General features: G+C 47.5%; 1 protein-coding gene across 1 annotated transcript in view; it reads right to left on the bottom strand.

Moving 5' to 3' along the window:
• Cdh3 (cadherin 3) overlaps positions 1–23,130 on the bottom strand; it is a 45,319-nt gene that overhangs the window by 3,154 nt on the left and 19,035 nt on the right. Inside the window, exons 3-13 of the mRNA XM_051168858.1 lie at positions 16,169–16,248; positions 14,901–15,026; positions 14,622–14,777; positions 14,380–14,524; positions 12,417–12,592; positions 11,654–11,782; positions 10,097–10,282; positions 7,055–7,296; positions 6,702–6,847; positions 5,723–5,947; positions 5,205–5,411 (exon numbers count right to left, since the gene is read on the bottom strand). Coding sequence (XP_051024815.1) covers positions 5,205–5,411; positions 5,723–5,947; positions 6,702–6,847; positions 7,055–7,296; positions 10,097–10,282; positions 11,654–11,782; positions 12,417–12,592; positions 14,380–14,524; positions 14,622–14,777; positions 14,901–15,026; positions 16,169–16,248 — 1,818 coding nt within the window. The remainder of the gene's footprint in view (positions 1–5,204; positions 5,412–5,722; positions 5,948–6,701; positions 6,848–7,054; positions 7,297–10,096; positions 10,283–11,653; positions 11,783–12,416; positions 12,593–14,379; positions 14,525–14,621; positions 14,778–14,900; positions 15,027–16,168; positions 16,249–23,130) is intronic.

The raw sequence follows: 23,130 nt of genomic DNA, 5'->3' as shown, positions 1-23,130 counted from the left end.
TTCTTGCACACTAAAGACCAGCTGAAAATACCCAGCCTTATAGACTGAACAGCTACTCAATTCTTAGATCTTCCACTGGAGGATAGTCAGTGTCGGAATAGCTGAACCACATCCTGTAAGGCATTCTAGTAAATCCCATACACATATCCTCATTCTTTCTTTTTAAAAAAGATTTATTTATTATGTATACAGTACCTTGCCTGCATTACACCTACAGGCCAGAAGAGGGCATCAGGTCACATTATAGATGGTTGTGAACCACCAAGTGGTTGCTGGGAATTAACTCAGAACCTCTAGAAGAACAGTCAGTGCTCTTAACCTCTGAGCCATCTCTCCAGCCCGTTTTTGTTTTTCTTTCTTTCTTTCTTTCTTTCTTTCTTTCTTTCTTTTTTTTTTGGTTTTTCGAAACAGGGTTTCTCTGTGTAGCCTTGGCCATCCTGGACTCACTTTGTAGACCAGGCTGGCCTCGAACTCACAGCGATCCACCTGCCTCTGCCTCTCGAGTGCTGGGATTAAAGGTGTGCGCCACCACGCCCAGCTCATTTTTGTTTTTCAAAACAGGGTTTCTCTATGTAGCCCTGGCTGCCCTTGAACTCAGAGAGATCCACCTGTCTCTGCCTCCCAAGTGTTGGGATTAAAGGTGTGTGCCACCACTGCCTGGTAATATAGCCTCATTCTGTAAGTTCTGTTCCTCTAGAGAACCCTGGCTAACACACCCTGGCCCCAAGACCTTCCAAATGCTGGGATCACAAGAATACACTACCACATCCAGCTCCATGGAGATTCAGGGCCCCATAGTCACTGTCTTTTATGCACATTCATGGCTTTACCTTATGTCTCCGCTTAATGTCACCTCCTCCTGAAGGTGGAGGCACCAATCCTGCCTACAACCCTACAGCATTTGCTACATCAGAATTTGCCATGCTGATGGTATTAATGGAACAGGAGCCCCTGCAACCAGTCATTACCTCCCATCAGACTCTTGGGTCATTTGATGTCCTATAAGCCAGCCACAGACTTAAAGGTAAAATAATGCAATGTTGGTATACTGTAATAACTGATTTAGTTGCGAAGGCTAAATTGGAATTTTAAGGGGAGGCTGGCTTCCAGTGACACAGTTGGAAAGACTGGCAAAGCTTTTGCCTGGGAAGAACTGCCAAGCCAAGGCTAGGCTGTTCTCCCCAACTGTCATGGGGTCCTCTCTCGCCTTCTCTGCTGTGGCAGTCAAGAGGCCACGGAAACTGTTGGGATTGTTGTTGTTACTGGCGATGGATAGATCCACTGTCCTAGCTTTCTCAGGGAGGTCATGGCTTCTAAGGATGCACATCCAGGTATGGAACAGATGTGACTTTTCTTCTCTTTTCCTCCCCAGAGGGTCTGGGGGAAGAGTAAAGGCAAGCTGGGTTTCTCACCTGAGCCCAAGGCTTGTGTGTCTCTGCTTACTCACTTCCCCATTTGGCCTGGCTGGGCAAATTTCTTCCCACAACAAATTGGCAAAAGGAAATCATATTTTATTTTTAACTCCAACATCCTCTCCCAAGTCCTTGCCACAGTTTAAACTTATTATCCTTTTTTCCCCTCTCTCTCCCCCTTTTTCTCTTCTCTTCCCCCAAAACAGGGTTTCTTCGTGTAGCCTTGACTGTCCTGGAACTAGCTCTGTAGACTAGGCTGGCTTTGAACTCACAAGAGAGTTGCCTGCCTCTCCCTCCCAAGTGCTGGGATTAAAGGTGTGTGCCACCACTGCCTGGCTAAGGGCCAGTTCTCTTAAAGTAGAGATTCCTGGCTCATTTCAATTTAGTCTGGATGATGTGGGGAGCGAACTGTCTTATAAGGTCTTGCTTATTATCCCTTAACAATTTCTAAGATATGAATGACCACCACTAGTTTGATGGTTAGTTTTCACTGTCAACTGGACACACTCTAGAATGACTTGGGATTAGAATCTCAAAGGAGGACTGTCTAGGTCAGGTTTTCTTGTGGGGGATTATTGTAGGTGGAAAGACTTGCCCACTGTGGGTGGTACCATTCCTTAGTCAGGGGATCCTGAACTGTATGTGAGCGAAGAAAGTGAACATAAGTGTACATCCCAGTCTCGTTTGTTTGTTTGTTTATAGTTTTTCAAGACAGGGCTTCTCTGTGTAACAGCCCTAGCTCTCCCAGACTCACTTTGTACACCAGGCTGGCCTTGAACTCAGAGATCCAGTTGCCTCTGCCTCCCTGACTGTTGGTATTAAAGGCATGCACCACCACGCCTGGCTTGTTCCTTTATTTTTATGTGCACTGATGCTTATATTTCTAATAGTCATGTACATGTCTGATCCTCACAGAGGCTAGAAAAGGGCATCAGATCCCTTGGAACTGTAGTTGCAGATAAGTTATGAGCCATCATGTGGGTGCTGGGAATTGAACCCAGGTCCTTTGGAAGAGCAGTCGGTGCTCTTAACCATCGAGCCATCTCTCCAGCTCCTCCTCCCTGTTCTTGATTGCACTTATGACAAGCTGCTTCAAGTTCTGGACTGAAACCTGGAGTTGTGAGCAAAAACAACCTTTTCTCCCTTAAGTTGCTTTTGTCTTTTTTTTTTTTTTTTTTAAATAGAATGTATGAGTGCCCTATCTCTATGTACATACACCTGCACGCCAGAAGAGGGCACTAGAGGGTTGTAAGTCACTGTTGGGAATTTAACTCAGGACCTCAGGAAGATCAGTCAGTGCTCTTAACCAATGAGCCATCTCTCCAGCCCCTGTTCGTTTTTGAGACAGGGTGGCCCTGGCTGTCCTGGAACTTGCTTCAAGATGGCCTGAAACTCAGAGGTCTACCTGACCCTGCCTCCTGAATGCTGTGATTGAAGGCATGTGCCCCCACCACCTAGCATTTGACAGGATATTTTTATCACAGAACAGAAAACAAAGCTAACAAGGAGAAAAAACAATCCAATGGATCAAAAAACAGCACCAAGGAGTTTGATGGAGTTTGTAACCCAGTGAGCAAATTCCTTACCTGGCTCCTATGACTCACGGGACTCACCCCATGGGTGGGGGGATGTGGGGACGGAGGCAAGGCGCAGAAGGTCTCAGGGACCAGTTCCAAAAGCATTTCTACTTGCTCAGCCCCAAATGCTTGGAATCATTTCCAGCCATAAACGTTCGCACTCTGATGCTCCAAATCTAGTGACTTCCCATTTACCCAGAGTCTTTCTAGCAGTCCACAAAATCCACTACAAGGACCATACACCCATCACCCTCTGACCTCATTTCCTACTTTTCCCCAACACAGCCACTGCAGTTTCCATACTGAGCACAGTCCTGCCCCAGGGCCTGTTGTTCTGAACACGTTTGTGGTTGCTTTTCCTCCCTCTTTCAGATCTTTACTTTATACCTCCTTCATTGATGCCTATTCTGTTCATCCTAGTTAAAACCACACACTTCCTACCTGGTCCTTCCTCTGGCTTTCTCTCTCTATGGCAACACTCGCTGGCCTGCTAAGCTGCCTGGTATCAGCTCTCTGTGCTCTGGCAGCCACTCTGCCAGGGTGGCCCATGCCTGTTTTGTTCTGTGCTGCCTTCTCAGCCCCCTAGCCCTACCTCTTGGTGCCTAAGCCCTGGATGGGGAACAGTATGTTGAGTAGTAAAGGCTCATCCTTGTCCCATACCTCCCTGGCTGCTATGAGCACTGTGTGTGACGACCAAGCCAGAAAACCAGAAAAAGCACCTGCCTAAGATAGTTTCTATCCCTGCAGCAAAGAAATCTGGGGCTTGGATGTGTATGTGTGTGTTTTCTAGGACAAGGTTTCACTTTGTCATCCAGGCTGGCCATGAAATTTGTGATCCCCCCCTAGTGGTGGGATTGCAAATATATGCCACCATACTCAGCTCAAATTTGATTATTACTATTATTATTATTATTGTTGCTGTTTTGGAGACTGGGTCTCACTATGTAGCCTAGGCTGGCCTTGAACTTGTGGCAATACTCCTGCTCTGCTCCCTGGGGGCTGGGGTTACAGACATGTTATCACCATGTCCATCCCTAGGAAAACTTTATTTTATTTACTTATTTATTGGTGGTCTTTTTGTTTTGTTTTGTTTGAGTCAGAGTATCTCTGTGTAACACTCTGGCTGTCTTGGAACTCACTTTGCAGACCAGGCTGCTCTTGAACTCAGAGACTGGCCTGCCTCTGCCTCTAGAGTGCTTAGATTAAAAGTGTGGGCCTGGCTTTTATTATTTTATTTATTTCCTGTCCCCACTGCCCACTTGTGTTGGTCTCTTTTTCCCCCACACAAATGTCCTCCCCCCCTGCTTTCCTATCACATGTAACCCATTACCTCTTCTCTACTTCTTCCCCTTGTAATTCCATTCTAGTTTCATTACCTGCAAACCCACACATATAAACACACATATAAATTTACATATGTGGTTCTAAGTCTGGGTACCATATGTGAGAGAAAACGTGGTAGTGTCTCCCTGAGTCTGGCTTATTTTACTTAGCATAATGATTTCCAGTTGTAGCCATTTTCCTGCAAATGTCATGAAAGAAGGAAATTTGTTTTTAACTAAACACTTCTGCCTAGTGGTCCAATGATCCTTACACTGTGGCACATTTTAAAGGCCCTTGAGGGTTTGCTGAGACACAGGTAGCCAGGTCTTACCCCTACGCTTCTGCATCAGCAGGTCTGTAGGATGGCAGGCCTGAGAAACTGCCTGTTTTTGAAAAAGCAGGCATGTTGAGTATACTGCAGGGGGCAGTCAGCTGGAGGAACAAGAGGCTGCCTGACACTGGGAGTCTGCCTTTCTAACAGATTCCTGGGTAGTCTACCCAGAACCACAAGATGACACGACAGGAAGACATTAGCCTGCATATTCCAGAAGTTCTAGAAACTTTTAAAACACTTCTAGAAACTTCTGGAATAACTACTGACTAAAAGATGCTCCTTAAGTTTAGAGTTTAAGAAATGGATGAGCTGGAGCAGGAGACACAGGCGCACAGTGGTTAAGAGCACTGGCTGCTCATGGAGAGGATCAGGTCTGCACCCATGAACTCTCAGACACTGTCTGTGACTCCAGCTCCAGGCACATACCCAGTGCACATGCACCCATGCAGGCAAAACACTCACACAAATGAATGAACAGTATCGGCTTAGTTCCAGAAGTTCTAAGAAAAACCAGGTCTCTTAACTACACAGCTGTACATGGAGCCCTGCGGTACTCACTCAGCAGAGCCAGGATGGCACCCAGGATAGGCAGGACGAAACCACCCTTCCAGGGTTGGGGGCAGGTCTCCACATGGCCATGGCAGTCACACACGGTAGCCTTGATCATGGTAAGCTGCTCCCTGTTGCCATGGTCGGACAGAGAAAGGTGCAAGTCATATGTGTCTTGCTTCAGGAATTTCTTCAGGGACAAGGCCACGGTGTCTCCTGGAGAGACAGATCATTTAATTTATTTTTATTTTTATTTTTGGTAGAAAGAGTTTCTCTGTGTAGCCTTGGCTGTCCTAGATTTGCTTTGTAGATCAGGCTGGCCTCAAACTCACAGCGATCTATCCATCTTCCTCTGCCTCCCGAGCACTGGGATTAAAGGCATGGGCCACCATGTGTGGCCCAGACAGCCATTTTTGAGACCATTAATTCAGTCACCCTCACATGCTAGAACAGGAATGTGTGTGGGTCTTACTGTGGGGCTGACACCCATCCCGCTGAACTGGCAGCTTCCTGCTAGCACCAGTTACCTTTTTCATTGACTTCTGCCAGCCAGTAGATGTCTGAGTCATGTGTCAGCTGGGCCTGGAAGGGGAAGGAGTTGGGGGACAGGTCCTTGTCCGTGATGTTCAGCACTTGAGGCACAGGGCTCTGGTTACAGATGGTGATGTGACGGGGTTCAGGGACCGGGCCATGGTCGTTGATGTCAGTAAGTGTCAGCAGAAGTGTCCCAGTGCCGGTGGCGGGAGGGTTTCCTGTCCGACATTGCACAGGTGATCTCCTTTTACCTTTTGCTCTTGGTAGCTGAACGAACCAACAACACTAATTTCCCCTAAGACCTACTCAACCAGCCTCCAAGCGGCTCCTGGTTACCACCCCGCTATCCCCTCCTAAGTCCCTTCTTCATGCACTACCTTCATTGTAGATCAACCTGATGAGGGCGAATGCAAGGCAATCACACCCTAATTCTAAATCCCACCCTAATTCTAACTTGTGACCACAGCTGACATTACTAACAAATCATAGGTAGCTGCAGCGACTGCATTCAGGCAGCCACTACAATCAATCAAGAGTAAAACCTACCGGCTGCCTCAAGCTAGCACAGTCATCTACTGACCAGCTTCGGGGTCACCGAAGCTTCAGACAAACCTGCCTCAAGGCACCGGCTCGCTAAACGTCAAGCAGATGGCATAAGATTGTAACCCCACCCCCCTCCATTATTGCACACCACCACTAATCACTTGTGGTATTCCCAGAAGCCCTTGTCAGGCAAGCATCAGTAGAAACTGACAGGCCAATTTAGAGTGGAGTGAACTAAAAACAAGTTGAAAAGGGAGGCCGCAGCACCTTGCCTATCTCTTGGGATTTAGAATAATTAGGATCATAGCAGTCAAGCCTTTAAATCCAGATGGGTTTGTCAATCCTCTCTCTAAGGATTCTCCGCTGTGTCACTTGCCCTGGGTACTGCCACAGGCACGCTGGTGGGAAGGACCAGGCGGATGCTCTCACCGCTGTCTGTGGCCAGCACCACGACCTCGTAGACGTTGTTCTTCACAAACTGCTCGTCCTCACGATCAAGGACGCCCGCAGCAGTGATCTCACCACTGTCCGGGTCCATGGCTAGCCAGCTGGCTGGGTCTTTCAAGATTTGGTAGCTGGACAGAAGGTTGAGAAGGGTCACAGTGAGCACGCACAGAATTCTGCTACCGTCTAGAGTGTCCTCAGACCAGCTACAGAGCCTTCAGCCTCGGGCGAGGCAGGAAGGCGGGGTTTGGTGCAGGAACGGCGATGGCAGAGTGGAACAGACTTAACGGTGAAGGGAGCAGGCCACCCAAGCATGTCTACGCCCAGCCCCCAGGTACCTGATCTTCTGTTCCTCCTTGTCCGGGTCCTGTGCGGTATAGACACAGACCAGTTCCCCAAGAGCGATACCCTCCTGGGCCTCGATGACTTTGGAAGGTGGGACGAACACAGGGGCCTCGTTGACGTCTTCCACGTGGACCACCACGGTGGCAGTGGCAGTGGGGAGTTTCACTGCAAAGGGCTCCTTGTTGGTCACTTCTATGTACAGAGTGTGCTGGTTCTGAGCCTCAAAGTCCAAACCCTAGGAGAGAAAAGGAACCAGAGGCAGCATTTTGTGAGGTGGCCTGTGGGCATCAGAGGGGTCACAGGGAAGGGACCAAGGCTCTGGCAGCTGTCCCCTCCCACTCCCTCCAAACTGTGTTTCCTAAGAGGACATCTACTGGGGTCTCCCAGAGCATCCCAAAGGCTGAGGCCCAGAAGATTAGTTCTTTTTTTTTTTTTTTTTAATTTTTATTTAATTTTAATTTATGTGCATTGGTGTTGAGGGTGTCAAATCTTGGAGTTACAGACTCCAGTTGTGAACCGCCTCGTGGGTGCTGGGAATTGAACCCGGGACCTTTGGAAGAGCAGACAGTGTTCTTAACCACTAAGCCAACTCTCCAGCCCCCAGAATATTAGCTCTTAATGGGGTGGTGATGTTCCCGAGGAGGGGCCTGAGAGCCTGTGGGGCATGTACTTGTGACTAGGGTACCTCTGGGTAGGGTGCTATATCACATCTATGCCATGAACAACAAAAAACAAAACAAAAAACAAAACAAAACAAAAAAACCAAAAAAAAACTACCTCTGTATCCCTTGTGATTTGTCAATGTCCCCATAGTCACTCATACATACACTAGAGTGAGAAACCTGTTTATAATTAGAGCTGAGAACACGCTTTTAATACATAAACCAAGCTTTGGTGTGGTTTTAATATAGACTGAGTTCTCAAGGAATGCAACATCTGAAAGGGCCTTGTAATTTAATTTGTTTGGAACATTTTCAGTTGTTTATTCACTGTTCTGAATGCCAGCAGCGGTAGTGCGTCACCAGGCTGACACAGAGGACCCACTGCGTTTGGAATGTGCTACAAATAAATTCAAGTATCTGACCATTTCATTGTGCTTTCTAGTGTAACCCTGCTCAAACGTACCTCACATACAAAGTATTTAGAAACCTTTCCTTCTATTTTATAATTCCCTCTATATATCCAACTATGTTTTTAAAATGTTCATTATACATAATGTTTCTTTCTATCTATCCTTTTTCTTTTTTTTTTTTTTTTTTTTTTTGTTCTTTGAGATAGCATTTCTCTGTGTAGCCTTGGCTATCCTGGACTTGCTCTGTAGACCAGGCTGGCCTTGAACTCACAGCGATCTGCCTGCCTCTGCTTCCCAAGTGCTGGGTTTAAAGGCGTGCGCCACCACCGCCCGCCTCTATCCTTTTTCTGTATCTATCTATCCATCAATCACTTTTTCTTTTTGGCTTATTTTACTTTATTATTATTATTGTTATTTTTGTTGTTGTTGTTTTTGAGACAGGATTTCTCTTTGTAGCCTTGACTGTCCTGAACTCACTTTGTAGAAGAGGCTGGACTCAAATTTACAGCGATCGGCCTACCTCTGCCTCCTAAGTGCTGGGATTATAGGTGTGTGCCACCGCACCCAGCTTGAGGCTCATATTCTTTTTTCTGTTTGTTTATTATTTTGAGACAGGGTTTGTCTGTGTCACCCTGGCTGTCCTGGACTCACTTTGTAGATGAGGCTGGCCTTTAATTTACAGTGATCTGCCTGCCTCTGCCTCCCGAGTACTGGGATTCAAGGCGTGCGTCACCACGCCACCATGCCCAGCTCTAGATATATATCTATATATAGATATCTATATATATCTATATATAGATAGATATATAGATATATATAGATATAGATATAGATAGATATATCTATATCTATATAAACTGTTTTGTTTTGCTTTGTTTTTTTTTTCTGAGACAAGAGTTTCTCTGTATAGCCTTGGTTGTCCTGGACTAATTTTGTAGACCAGGCTGGCCTCGAACACACGAAGATCCGCCTGCCTCTGAGTGCCGGGATTAAAGGTGTGTGCTTGCCGAGGCCCATATTCTTTAAGTATCAATTATTGTTTTTTTCCCTCCTTGTTGAGCTAGTCTCACATACAGCTCAGGTTGGCCTTGGACTCACGTGGTAGGCCATGCTGGCCTTGAGTGAGCAACTGTCTTAAATGCTGGGATCACGGACATGCGATGCTACAGCCACATGCTCGCCTATTAAAGAATCCATTTTGTTTGTTGGCCTCTGGTTATGTAGCGGAAAATGAACTTGAACGCCTGACTTCCCTGACTCCACCTCTCAGGTATGCACCACCATGCTCTGCTCCCAAGGATTTTTTTGACCCCCATCTTGCCCTATATCCTGATAAAAACAAGACCATAAAAGAAAAAGGTTCTGTTTTTTTTTTTTGATCCCCAACACCACCACATTTGCCCATAGGACCCCCTAAACAAAATCCATAGTAAGACCCTGTTTCGAAAGCCCAAATAGCCAGGCATGGTGGCCCACGCCTTAAATCCCAGCACTCTGGAGGCAGAGGCAGGAGGATCGCTGTGAGTTCGAGGCCAGCCTGGTCTACAGAATGAGTCCAGGACAGCCAAGGCTACACAGAGAAACCCTGACTCAAAAAACCAACAAAACAAAACAAAACAAAAACAAAAACACACAAAAAAAGCCCAAATAAGGATTCTCAGCCCAAGAGCAGAGGGATGGAGCCGGGCATGGTGGTGCACACCTTTAATCCCAGCACTCGGGAGGCAGAGGCAGGCGGATTGCTGTGAGTTCGAGGCCAGCCTGGTCTACAAATTGAGTCCAGGATGGCCAAGGCTACACAGAGAAACCCTGTCTCGAAAAACCAAAAAAAAAAAAAAAAAAAAAAAAGGCAGAGGGATGGTACCCAGAGCTACCATCTTGGTGCCGTCCCCAGTGAATGGCCCAAGGGAAGCAGCCTGAGGCAGGAGGGGTCCCCTTTGTCCTAGAGGCCAAACAGACCTACCTTCTTGGTCGTCAGGATGCCCTGGTTGGTCTCTGGGTGAGTGGTGATGGTAAAGTAATGCCCATCGTCACCTCCCACAATGTGGTAGACAGCACGCCATGCCGGTGAGTTGGGGGCATCCAGATCAGTCACTGTCAGACTCTGCACCTCATGGCTCGCTTCATTCTCAGGCACCGAGGCCTCATACTGTTGGGGGGAGAGGGATGGGACACAGTGCAATCAGAGCAGAGAGAGGAGCCATCCCACAGGCCACTCCACTCACCAGCGTCTGGGAAGCCTCTGCCACACTGCTGGCAAGACCCATGACGGCCTTTTCACATTTCTGGACCACTGACCCATAGAGATTTTCAGGACACACACAGGTACAGAAAAACAAGCCCCAAGCGTAAGCACAGCTCCGGCCACAAGGCCACACATCCCGAACCCACTTTCCTTCACAGTCTGGGTGCCCACGCCCCTACTGCGCACAGCTACCCACCTGGCAGAGAGCAGAGGCTCCAAGAAAAATGGCAACAAAGTCAGGCGCCTCACTACGCTGGGGACTAGCCGGAAAGTTTGGGGACAGGTAACAAAGCCTGGGGAAGTCAGCTTTTCTTTTAAATATCTTTTTAAGTTTTAGTTTTTTAAAGAGAGTCCCTTGTCACCCAGGCTGGACCTGAATTTGACATGGAGTAGAAGATGACCCTGAACTCCTGATCCTCCTGCCCTTACCTCCCACACACTGTGACACCCCACCAGCTCTTCAGGACGTGTGTGTGTGTGTGTGTGTGTGTGTGTGTGTGTGTGTGTGTGTGTGTGTGTGTGTGTGTGTAGGTGTAGGGGTGAGAGGTCAACTTCAGACATTGTCCCTCCGGAGCTGTCCACCAAGCCAGGGAGCCCTAGGAATCTTATCTCCACCTCCCCAACAACGGAGCTACAAGTGTGTTCTACCACGCCTGGCTTTTGGCTCAGGTGTCTACGCTTGTACATCAGACATTTTATAAATGGTGCCACCTCCCCAGGGCAGACATTTTAATGAGGAGTAAACAACATTCCAAAGCTAGATTTATAAACACATGCACAGGGGCACAGGTCACCTGAACTGATCTGAGATTTTTTTCCCCCCTTTTAGTTTTGTATTATATTTACGTGTTGGGGGTGGGGTGGGTGCTTGTGCCGTGAAAGTCACAGGACATAGTCAGTCCTCTCCTTCCGCCATGTGGGTCCTGGGGATCAAACTCAGGTCATTTGGGCTCTTGCCTATTTCTTTGGTCCTGGCATTGAGTTTTCTGTCCCAAAAGCTATTTAAGTATTTATGGGGCAGGTATAAATATGAGGTAGCTAAGCCCCTGTATTACTTATAGACCGAAAAGAACTGTACACAGATCATTTCACCAAGCACTCAGCACAGTGTATCAGATAGTTATCATCACCACAGATTAAGACACTGGGCACAGAGAGGCTAGGTGATCTGCCTAAGGTTGCACAGCCAGTAAGTGACAGAATTGGGGCCTTGTTGGTTTGGTTTTGGAGAAGCAGCCAAACTCAGTCAGGGGTGCAGGAAGGACAGGGAGTTACCTTCTGTGGCACAAACTCGGGGGCATTATCATTGGCGTCAAGGATTTCCACTACGGCCTTTGCTGTGGTGCTAGAGCCGATTCCGTCCATGTCGGTGGCCTGGATGGTCAGTGTGTACTCAGGGACTTTCTGGGGGAGAAAAAGAGCAAAGAAGAAGCCCACTGTGAGTCCAACCTGAGAGGCCACAAGAAACTGCCGTGGGGTATGGAGGAGGGAGAAGCGGTCCTCCCAGTTCCTTGGCCCTGCCCCTTATCCACTTCCAGGAAAACAAACAAGTATATGCATGACTCTGTGTGTGTGTGGGGGGAGGGCGTGGGCAGCAGGGTTGGAGGTCTTATCTCCCAACAGCTCTCCTGGGCTATGCTGGGGAAGGCCCAGACACCGCCCAACCCTCAGCTGTTCCCCACAGGAACTTGGAACAAGGACCTAGGCAAAGATATTAATTAGGAAACAGAAGGTAATTCCAATATCCGCGGAGCCAGTTCTACTTTGTGGCACACAAGGGACAAATCCGGGCAACATGCAAAGTAAATGAGCCATTTGGACAGGAAATGAGAAAAGCTCAAAAGCGTGCATTTTACAGCCGCCTCTTCACCCCCAGGGGATCGAGCCAGCAGGCCACTAGCCCAATGGAGGTGTGGGACAGCCGCAGCAGATGCAGCAGCAGCAGGGTCAATCCAGCCTTGACCCTGGGGCGGCCACAGAACTTCCCTCTGGGTTATTATGCCTTGGCACAGGTAGCACCTTCTGGAAGGCTACTCACCTCCCGGTCCAGGCCACTGGAGATGACACTAATGGTCCCAGTGCTTTTGTGGATGGTGAACATGAGGTCATGTGGCTCCTTTGGTTCTTGGCTAAGAATGGAGTAGGCCACCACCCCATTGTAAGTGTCGATGGCATCGTCCTCATCGGTAGCCATCACCTGCATCACAGAAGTGCCTGCAGGGGAGAGGGGTCCACTGAGCCTTTCCCTCACAGCCCAGTGCCAGCCTTGCCTACCCTGGAACCCTGTGACGCTCTACCCTGCACCCCAGAAGGGTGTCTCCCCTCCTGCTCAGCGGCAGGAGCCCACTTGCCATCATGCCCTTCTTCTTTCCTGGAAATCGGATCCTCAGTTTAGGCTGGTCATGGCCACAGGAGACCCACAGTATGTACGCCCCACCCTTCCAGCAGCAGCTGTGACCATTGCAGTGACTTCAGACAAATACACATTTGGAGGAAGGCTTTTTTCAGAACGTACTTGTAGCTGGTGACTCACACTTCTCATCCCAGAATTTTGGGAGGCTGAGGCAGGACTGCTGTTTGCGCTCAAGCCTGGCCTTGACTGCAGGGCAGGGAGACTGTCTCACACAGACAAAAACAAGCAATAAAGAAAGACGGTGTCCCTCAGCTTCCCACTAAGCGTGATGGCTCCAGCAGCCACGAGAGCTAACCACGGCAAGACAACAGAACAACAAGATGGGATCCGTCCTCTTTAACTGAAGCCCCATTGTCACCTGGATCGACTGCATCTAGGGCTTTCTGAGCGTAAGGAAGGGAAAAGGCAAAGTTTTCATCTTGTTAAAACTGTTTAGGCCAGCTTAAAGAGCAAGTTCTAGGCTAACTATATTAGACTCTGTTTCAAACAAACAAACCCACAATACAACACAACAGGACAAAACACCTTTCAAAACTAGGCATGGTAGTGTATGCCTCTAAGCCCAGCACTTGGGAGGCACAGGCAGGTGATTTTTTTGTGTGTCCAAGGCCAGCCTGCTCTACATAGTAAGTTCCAGGCTAGCCACAACTATACAATGAGACTAATGTTGGTGCAGGCTTGTACTCAGGAGGCTAAGGCAGGAAGACCACAAGTTTGAGGCTAGCCTGGGCTACATGAGGAGATCTTGTCTCCAAAATATTAAGACAAACAAAAAACAAAAACCAGTACTTTAGCGGCAGGAATTCCTGTTATTGGCAATGTCTGGTCAACTCACCTTTGACATCTTTGAAACTCGTTTCAGCCAAAAGGCCAAGAGGTGAGCAGTCCAGACCACTCTAAACAAAGAGAGGACCCTTGCCTGTTTCCGGTGCCTGTCATAGCTTTGCGGTACACATCTGTTCCCTCATCTTCTATTTGTCTCTTCCCTACCATGGCAACCTATTTTTGCTTTCTGTAAGTCACACTCTCATATCCTGCAGCTCCAGTTGCTTGCCCTGTGGCTGCAGAACTTCTGGCTGGGTGCTCCACAGTATGTTGGAGTACACACACGATGTGTATGCTTGCTTGCCCCCCTCCCCCACCTCTCATGCTGCTGGCGCTCATGGCATATCACACACTCAGCATATCTTCCACCTGAGCTACACCCCCCCCCAGTGACACGTGCCATTTCTAATCCTCATACAGTTTCAAGGTTGATATGCCCATTTGGATTGAAGCTCAGAGGTTATGAATATACCTAAGGTCACAGCCAGGAAAGAGACAAAGTCCAGACTCAAGCCTTAGCTTTGCAGTTCCTAAGTCTGGCTAATCCCAGGGCTTCTGGGATGGTTTCATACGTGAATGCCAGCACTCTACCGCTTGTTCAGGACTCATGTCTGTGTGTGTGTGTGTGTGTGTGTGTGTGTGTGTGTGTGTGTGTGTATGCTTAGATATGACAGCCATAGAGGTCTGGGATGACCTCGAGGAATTGATTCCTGACTAGATCTGGACCCAGCTGGTCTGAACAATCCCTTCCCAATCTTCTTACCAGGCATTACCCCCTCAGAAACACTCCCTCTGAAGATATCTTGAGTGAACTTGGGCTTGTTGTCATTCTGGTCTATCACAATGATGGTGATGTTCATGGGATCCTCCACAGAGGCACCATTCTCGGACACCGCATGGCCAGAAAGCTGTGGGCACAGAGGTCCAGCGTTAGCTGGTGTTCCCTGCCCACCAGGCCTTGGGTCTACCTCAGAGAGTCTACACTGGGTGCTAAAGGCGACTTACCTCATACCTGGCAATCTTCTCCCTGTCCAGTGGCACCGTCAACAGCAACCAGCCTTTCTCTTTTTCTATAGTGAAGACACCCTCAGGGGGACTGTCTGCTCCAGGCCCAGTGATGCTGTAGAAGAGCTTGGTGCCACTGTCCTTATTAGATTTGAGCTGGGAACAAAATAAAACGACAGCTGACAAAGTACCTCACCTGATGACAAGCCTCACTCTTAGGCCTTTGGACAACAAACCCTGCTGACACTAGAGTTGCGTAGGCAGAAGGCACCGTCATACCTGGTTTAGCCTCTGAGGGTAAGGACCTTTGCCGTTCTCAGGGATATATATGGGCGGCATCACCCACTCTCTCTTTCGTCTTCGTAAGATGCGTTTGGGCCGGGAGCTCACAGCAGCCTTCTCTCTCTGCAAGGAAAGGTGTGAAGGATGCGTTAGCTTTTGCTTGAAAGGAGGAAGGAGTCAGTTGTGACACACCCAGCACTCAGGAGGATCAGGAATTCAAAGCCATCCTTGGCCACGTAGCAATTTGAGGCCAGCCTAAACCACATGAGACCCTGTCTCAAAAGAACAGTAATAAGAACAATTGTTTATTTACTTTTTGTTGTTGTTGTTGTTGATTTTTTAGAGACAGGGTTTCTCTGTGTAACAATCTTATCTGTCCTGGAACTCTCTTTGTAGACCAGGCTGGTCTTGAACCCACAAAAATCCACCTGCCTCTGCCTCGGAAGTGCTGGGATTAAAGGCACCACACCTGGCAACAATTGTAATAGTAACAATAAAGGAAAAGAAAAAAGAAAAGAAAAAAAAAATCTATTTTTTATTTGCATATACGCAAGGAATAACTTATCTGAATGTGTATGACATATAGAAGGAAATGGTGATGGGAGAAAATGTGCCACACTGGTTATCTGCCTCTCCTCAAGAGCAGTGGGCAGGATATTAGCAGATGGGGACAGAGATTTTTTCATTATATAGCTTTAAACATTTTAAAGCTTTGAACATTCAACTATGAAAAAATTAAAAGACACCAGGAAGCTGGGAGTAGTGGCGCATGCTTTAATCCCAGCACTCTGGAGGCAAAAGCTGGCAGACCTCCCTGAGTTCAAGGCCATCCTGGTCTATACAGCGAGTTCCAGGATAGCCAGAGCTTCATAGGGGAAAAATATAAAGACATTAGGCTAAGTGCCTCCGGTCTACAATCCTATAAGTCCGTAAGACTGGTAGTCCTGTGTTGAAATGGCCTTCACCTGGAGTTAACCTGGTCCAAACTGGAAGAGAGCAAGGTGCTGGAGGGAGCTATAGAGCCTGAGTGAGCTGGGTGATGGCAGCCCCGCCCCTCTTCCCTGCTCCATGTGGTGCCTTTCTTGCACCACCTACTGGTTAGCTCCAGTCATTGCTCTGCTCTGATGCGCAGTCAATGCTCACAGCTAGTTGGCTGGGGTTAGGGGATAACTTAGTTCCTATTGCTATAGCAACCGGGGACTCTGGCCAGCAGCAATCTGAACACAGCACCTTCCTTTTGTCTGAAGACAGACTGGGCATTTTACCTGGACTGTCCCACTATTCAGAATAGTGATTTCTCCACTGTCAGCGCCACACATCTCATATCCAGTGCATCCGGGCAATGCTACTGTGAGGAAAAGAAAAAGGGAATTAGAAAGCAGTACCGTGACTAGATTAAGGACTGTCAAGTGGAGGTACCCGGAGACCTGGGTGTTTTTTCTGCTTATATGTCTATGTACCACATGCATGTAGTGCCCAAAGAGGCCAGAAGAGGGCAATGGATCCCCTGGTACTGCAGTCACATGCAGTTATGAGCCAACATATGGATCATGGGACTCGAACCTGTGTCCTCAGGAAGAGCAGCCAGCGTGCTCTTAACCACTGAGCCACTTCTCCAGTAGCAGTTGTAGTTACTGACTATAAGTCACCAGCATCTGCTCAAGCTAGCCATTAGCCCCACTGCTTTTACTTTGTTGTTTGGGTCAAACCCAGGGCTTTCAGAGTTGCCCTCTCAGAGGGAGGATGCAGAGAAACTAGACACCTCACGCATGGCTGGTGGGAACATGAAAGCACGTGAACAGCCACTGTGGGAAAGCATGGCAGCGGGGCTGGAGAGGTGGTAAGCAGTAAGAGTGCTGGCTGCTCTTTCAGAGGATCTGGGTTCAATTCCAAGCACCGGCATGATGTAACTCTAGTTTCAGGAGGTCTCACGGCCTCTTCTGGCCTCCATGAGCACCAAGTACACATGTGGCGCACAGACATTCAGTAGACAAAGCACCCTTACACATTAAATAATAAATAAAATCTGAAACAAAATTTAAACGTATTCACAAGCCTGGGCATGTAGTTCAGTGGTAGAGTGCTTTGTCTAACATATACAAAGCCCGGAGTTCAATCCCCAGGTCAGCTTGATCTACCAAGTGCATTCCAGGACAGCCAAGGCTACACAGAGAAAGCATGTCTTGAAAAAAAGCCGGGCGTGGTGGCGCACGCCTTTAATCCCAGCACTCGGGAGGCAGAGGCAGGCGGATCGCTGTGAATTCGAGGCCAGCCTGGTCTACAAAGTGAGTCCAGGATGGCCAAGGCTACCCTGTCTCGAAAAACCAAAAAAAAAAAAAAGAAAAACAAAACAAAGGTGCATGTTAAGATGCTCACAGCATCCCTGCTCATTGTTGCTACAACTGAGAACGGTAGGTGTCCATGAAAGCAGCGCAGACAGACACACTGCGGCATCGTCAATTTGGAATGACTCAACCGCAAGGGCATGCAGGAAAGGGGTGGATTCAAGAAGCAGAAGCTGAGAGGCAAAGCCAGACATGAGGCAGGAGGCATGCCTGCCGGAAGAAACACAATCCTCCTGCGAAAGCCAAAGCTTGTAGTCCAGACAGACCCTGTAATCAAAGACAGAGTAAGAGGAAGAAAGCAAGCTCATGAATGCATTCGGTATGTGCTGCATGGGTGAAGGCTCAGCGGACAGCATCTTGGAAGAACTTTATGCATCTTCTCCCCCAACGAACAGTGTGGTTCAGGGAAGTGACAAGACAAAGGGCAGGAAGCTGTGGACATAAATCCAGGGAACAAACCAGACAGGCTGGGAGGGCAGAAAGCCTCAGCCTCCCCAAGGGCTGAGATTACAGGTGTGTACCACCACACCTGGCTCTTTGGGTGCTTTGCCTTTTCCTCAAAAACATATATCCAGAAGGCATTTCCTGGTGCAACGCATTTTGGCTTCCTGCAGTGTGATCCCACTGTGTGAGGTTGGAAAAGCGGCAGAGCTTATGGAGGTGGATGCAGTCAGAAGGGGCAGCAGGGCGGAACAACCAGAAGGAGGCACCTGCAGCCCACAGGAATCCAGCGCCAGCCTTCAGGAGCCCCAGAGTCCCGGAGCGCACACATCCAGGCAGAACCTCCTGGAAGGCTGGGATGTGTGTGTGTGTGGGAAAGCGAAGATTGCTTAGAGACAGTCCTGCCTCCTTGACAATATTCTCTCTGAGGAGTCTTGGGCTGACACACTTGGCTTGGGGGAGGAAGGGAAGAAAGGGACCTGGCCTTGATTCCACGCCAGAGGATCCCCGGAACTATGAGATCCATGGGGCGGCTGTGTCGTTTACTCTATTGCACACTTTTGTAGGCTCATTTGAGAAATTTTGCTATGCCTTAACCCCAGAAAGACCAGAAATGACTGACATGATAAAGACTAAATCACCTTAAGTAGAGAAAATGTTATATACCTGTGTGGTACACACTCCCTGGGTTGTCTATACAGCTGTGCAAAATGACATTTGCAGAGTTCTAAAATTATACAGGGCCACCCTTGTGCTATGAAAGCAAGCAGAACTGGAAACGACATAAAGGGCACATGCAACTATAGACAGAAAAAAAAATATGAAGAAATGACCCCTCCTATGATGATTCCAAGTTATTCTCGAATCTTTTAGGCACTTGGCCATGACTATATGATAACCACTTGTTTTTATTTCTTGTGCTTCTGGTGCTCTCTTTGTGTGTGTGTGTGTGTGTGCGCACACGCATCCGTGCGTGTGCGTGCATGTGTGTGTGTGCATGTGTCTCTACTTTACTTACTGAAGCAGGGCCTCACTGAGCCCAGAGTTCAGCAAGAGCTAGTCAGCCAGCTTGCTGGAAATACAGGTGGGCCACCATGCCTACCTGGGTTTTCATTATTTTACTATAATTACGTTTGTTTACATACGTGTGGACACATGCATCTCATAGCACACCAGGTTGGTTCTCTCCTTCCACTACCTGGCTTTTGTGTGTGTCACGTGTTAGAATTCCTGGGCTTATCTTTAGTAGCAAGTGCTTTAATGACCGAGCTGTCTCCCCGACCCTCTGTTTTGAGACAAGGTTTTGATATGTAGCTTGGGCTGGCTTGGAATTCAATTTGAAGCCCACGCTGGCCCTGAATTCACAATTCTCCGACCTTGACCTCCCGAGGCTCTATGATTTTAGGTGTGTTAGCCATGCCCAACTCCTGGTTTTATCCTGAATTCTTGCCCCACCCCAATCCTATGCTAAAGTTCTTTGGCTCCTTGTATGTCCCAATGTGATTATTTTTTCCCAATGTGGTGGTGATGATGATGATGATTATTATTATTACTGTGTTTTTTTTTTTTTTTTTTTTTTTTTTGAGACAGAGTTTCTCTGTGTAGCCATGGCTGTCCTGGACTCACTTGTAGACCAGGCTGGCCTTGAACTCACAGCGATCGACCTGCCTCTGCCTCCCAAGTGCTGGGATGAAAGGTGTGCACCACCACGCCTGGCCCTGTGATTATTTTTTTAAAGTTTTTGTTTTTTTACTTCATAAGTATGGCTGCTTTGCCTGCATGTATGTTTGCACACCACATGCATGGAGTGCCTGAGGAGGCCAGAAGAGGATGCAGATCCCCTGGAACTGGAGTTATAGGTGATTACAATTATATATAGGAGTTATAGGTGTCCTGCCCAATGTGGATGCTGGAAACTAAACATGAGTCCTCAACAAGAGCTGTATATGTTCTTAACCACTCAACCATCTCTCTATCCCCGGTATTTTTATTTAAAAAATCTGTTAGTTGTGAGCGTCAGAGTCTTTTTTGTTTGTTTTGTGAGACAGTGTTTCTCTGTGTAGCCCTAGCTGTCCTGGAACTTGCCCTGTAGACCAGGCTTTCCCTCACTGCCCAGCAGGAGCATCAATGTCCTGATGTAGAACTTGGATTAATTTACTAGAAGCTCAGATTTGGAAAACCAGCATTCGACTTCACAGAACCAGCACAAATACCACACAAACTAAACCCCCAAAACATGACTCTCAGCCACATAGAGCATCATCCAGCACTCACGAGGAAATGGAGACCCCATGGCTAGATGACTGGCCTAAATCCAGATTGCTAAAGACTACAATTAGAATCAGAACCCAGGCAGGGTCTGAGTCCAAAGCCATACTCTTCAGCAAGGCCTTGGTACAACCTGTGGACCTGTGACATTAGGACACACGGAGGAACAAAAGTGCTCACCTACACGTATGCCTAAATTCATCTTCACCAACCAACAGTGCGTGACTGATAGAGCAGAAGTGCAGAGACAACCTAAATGTGCATCATCGAGGGGTGGACTTGTGTTACCTCATTATCCGTGCAATGAAAGACGGTACAGAAAACACGAGAAGGGCAGGGGGTCTAGCTTAGTGGCAAAGCACCTGCCTGGCATATGAGACCTTGGATTTAATTCCCCAGATCTCAAAAATAAATAAACAAACAAATAAATAAATAAATAAATAAATAAATAAATAAAATCAAACTCTCAGAGATGGATGTTTTCTTTCTTTCCTTCCTTTCTTTTTTTGGTCTTTCCAGACAGGGTTTCTCTGTGTAGCCTTGGCTGTCCTGGACTCATTTTGTAAACCAGGCTGGCCCCAAACTCACAATGATCCACCTGCCTCTGCCTCCCAAATGCTGGGATTACAGGCATGCACCACTGCGCCCAGCAAGATGGATGTTTTCCTTATGTAGCCTATATGAGAAGACCCTAGAATGTATCATTAATACATTTAAAGGCAGACAGTGGTGTTTCCCTGCTAGTATGTTTACATTTGTACTTCAATTTTTTTATTTTTTTATTTTGGTGGCAATGGGGCTTGACCATGACCTCTCATATGCTAGGCAAAAACTTTGTCACTAAGTTATACCCTTAGTCCAGATATACTTTTGTTGTTTTGAAACAGAATTTCCCTATGTAGCCTTGACTATCCTGGAACTCACTCTGTAGACCAGGCTAACCAGCCTCAAACTCAGAGATTATTCTGTCTCTGCCTCATCAATGTTGGGATCAAGGTCAGGTGCCACTATGGCCCAGCCTGATGTGCACCATTAAAACTGTATTTGAGGGGCTGGGAATGGTGGTGCACTCCTTTAATCCCAGCACTCAGGAGGCAGAAGCAGGCGGATTGCTGTGAGTTCAAGGTCAGCCTGGTCTACAAAGTAAGTCCAGGACAGCCAAGGCTACACAGAGAAACCCTGTCTCAAAAAATAAAAAATTTAAAATTTAAAAGAAAAGAAAACAAAAGGCTCAGTGGTTGCAAGCACTTTCTCCCCAATCACAAGAAACGGAGTTCAGATGTAAGCATCTCTGTCAGGTGGGTCACAAACATCTGTTAACTCCAACTCCAAGGGACTTGATGCCCTCTTCTGGCCTCTGTGGTCACCCCTTCCCAAATAAAATGGAAAAACAACAACAACAAAAACAATACCTGAAAAGCAATTCAAAAGAAATAGGTTTCTGGGCAGAGAACCCTGCAGCTAGGACAAAGATAAGACTTCTCTTTATCACAGACCCTGCTGGAGTCTCATGGTAGTGACTGTATTAGTTGACTTAAACCTTGCCAGGCATGATAACCATACGCCTGTAATTCCAGCATGTGGGGGTGGAGGCAGGAGAGTCAGGAGTTTGGTGTCTTTGTTGGCTATGGTTTGAAGTCATCCTTGGCTGTACAAGATCCTAGCTCAAAACAGTACCAAACAGGGGGACCTCCTCCCCCTGTTTTTGCTCATAGGGTATCAAGTCTCTTCTTGGTAGCCTGTTATCCTTCCTCTGAGTGCCACCAGGCCTCCCCATCAAGGGGATGTGGTCAAATATGGGGCACCAGAGTTCGTGTGAAAGTCAGTCCCCACTCTCTACTCAACTGTGAAGAATGTCCTGTCCATTGGCTAGATCTGGGTAGGGGTTTGAAGTTTACTGCATGTATTGTCCTTGGCTGGTACCATAGTTTGAGCAGGACCCCTGGGCCCAGATCTGCCCATCATAATGTTGTTCTTGTAGGTTTCTAGGCCCCTCTGGATCCTTCTATTTCCTCATTCTCCCATGATTCTCTCACCTAGAGTCCCAATAGGATGTCCTCCCCTCTGTCCCACTTTCCTGGTAAGTGCAGACTTTCATGAGACATGCCCCTTGGGCTAGTCCAGATATAAGTGAGTATATGCCATTTGACTCTTTCTGCTTCTGGGTTAACTCACTCATTGTGATCATTTCTAGTTCAATCCATTTGTCCACAAATTTCAGGCATTCCTTGTTTTTAATAGCTGAGTAGTATTCCATAGTGTAAATGTACCACAGTTACAGTCATAGGGGAGGGGAGTAAGGGGAAAATGGGAGGGAGGGAGGGAGGAATGGGAGGATACAAGGGAAGGGATAACAATTGAGATCTAATATGAATAAATTAATAAAATAGGCCGGGCATGGTGGCGCACGCCTTTAATCCCAGCACTCGGGAGGCAGAGGCAGGCGGATCGCTGTGAGTTCGAGGCCAGCCTGGTTGGTCTACAAAGCGAGTCTAGGACAGCCAAGACTACACAGAGAAACCCTGTCTCGAAAAACAAAACAAAACAAAACAAAAATATATATATATATTTTAAAAATAATAAAATAAAAACTAAAACAAACAAACAAAGCAGAACAACAACAACAACAAAACCAAACCCAAAAGCAACAACACATGCTGGCAAGGATGCTGTTGGGAGTGCAGACTCGTACAACCACTCTGGAAATCAGTCTGATGCTTTCTCAGGAAATTGGGAATCATACTACCTCAGACCCAGCTATGCCACTCCTGGGCACATACCCAAAAGTTGCCCCATCACGCAACAAGGAAAACAACAACAACAACAAAAAGTACCAAACATAAAAACGTAACAGCAACCTTCCCTTCCCTGTTCCTGACCTGAGAGATGGCCTCCAGTTAGCACAGGTGTGTTAGTAGTTTCTTTTCACTCTCTCCAGCAGTTTTCCTCTGTCCTTCCAGGTTACCCAGCAGGGAACTAACGACTCCCCAATACTCAGAAGCCTTAAGTGTCCCAAACTCTAAAATCAGCAATACCTACAAGGAGCTAGTAACTCAGGAAAAAACCCTTCCTATTACCTACAAACTCTGCCCCCAAGGAGTGTGCAGCTCACACTGCTGCTTTGTCTTGGCGTTCCCGCACTGGTACATGGTGCTGGGTGCTAGCATCTCAGT

Source organism: Acomys russatus, chromosome 26, assembly GCF_903995435.1.
Source record: "Acomys russatus chromosome 26, mAcoRus1.1, whole genome shotgun sequence".
NCBI classification, from domain to species: domain Eukaryota; kingdom Metazoa; phylum Chordata; class Mammalia; order Rodentia; family Muridae; genus Acomys; species Acomys russatus.
The sequence above is the reverse complement of the archived record's forward strand: the minus strand, read 5'-3'. Positions and strand labels throughout refer to the sequence as shown.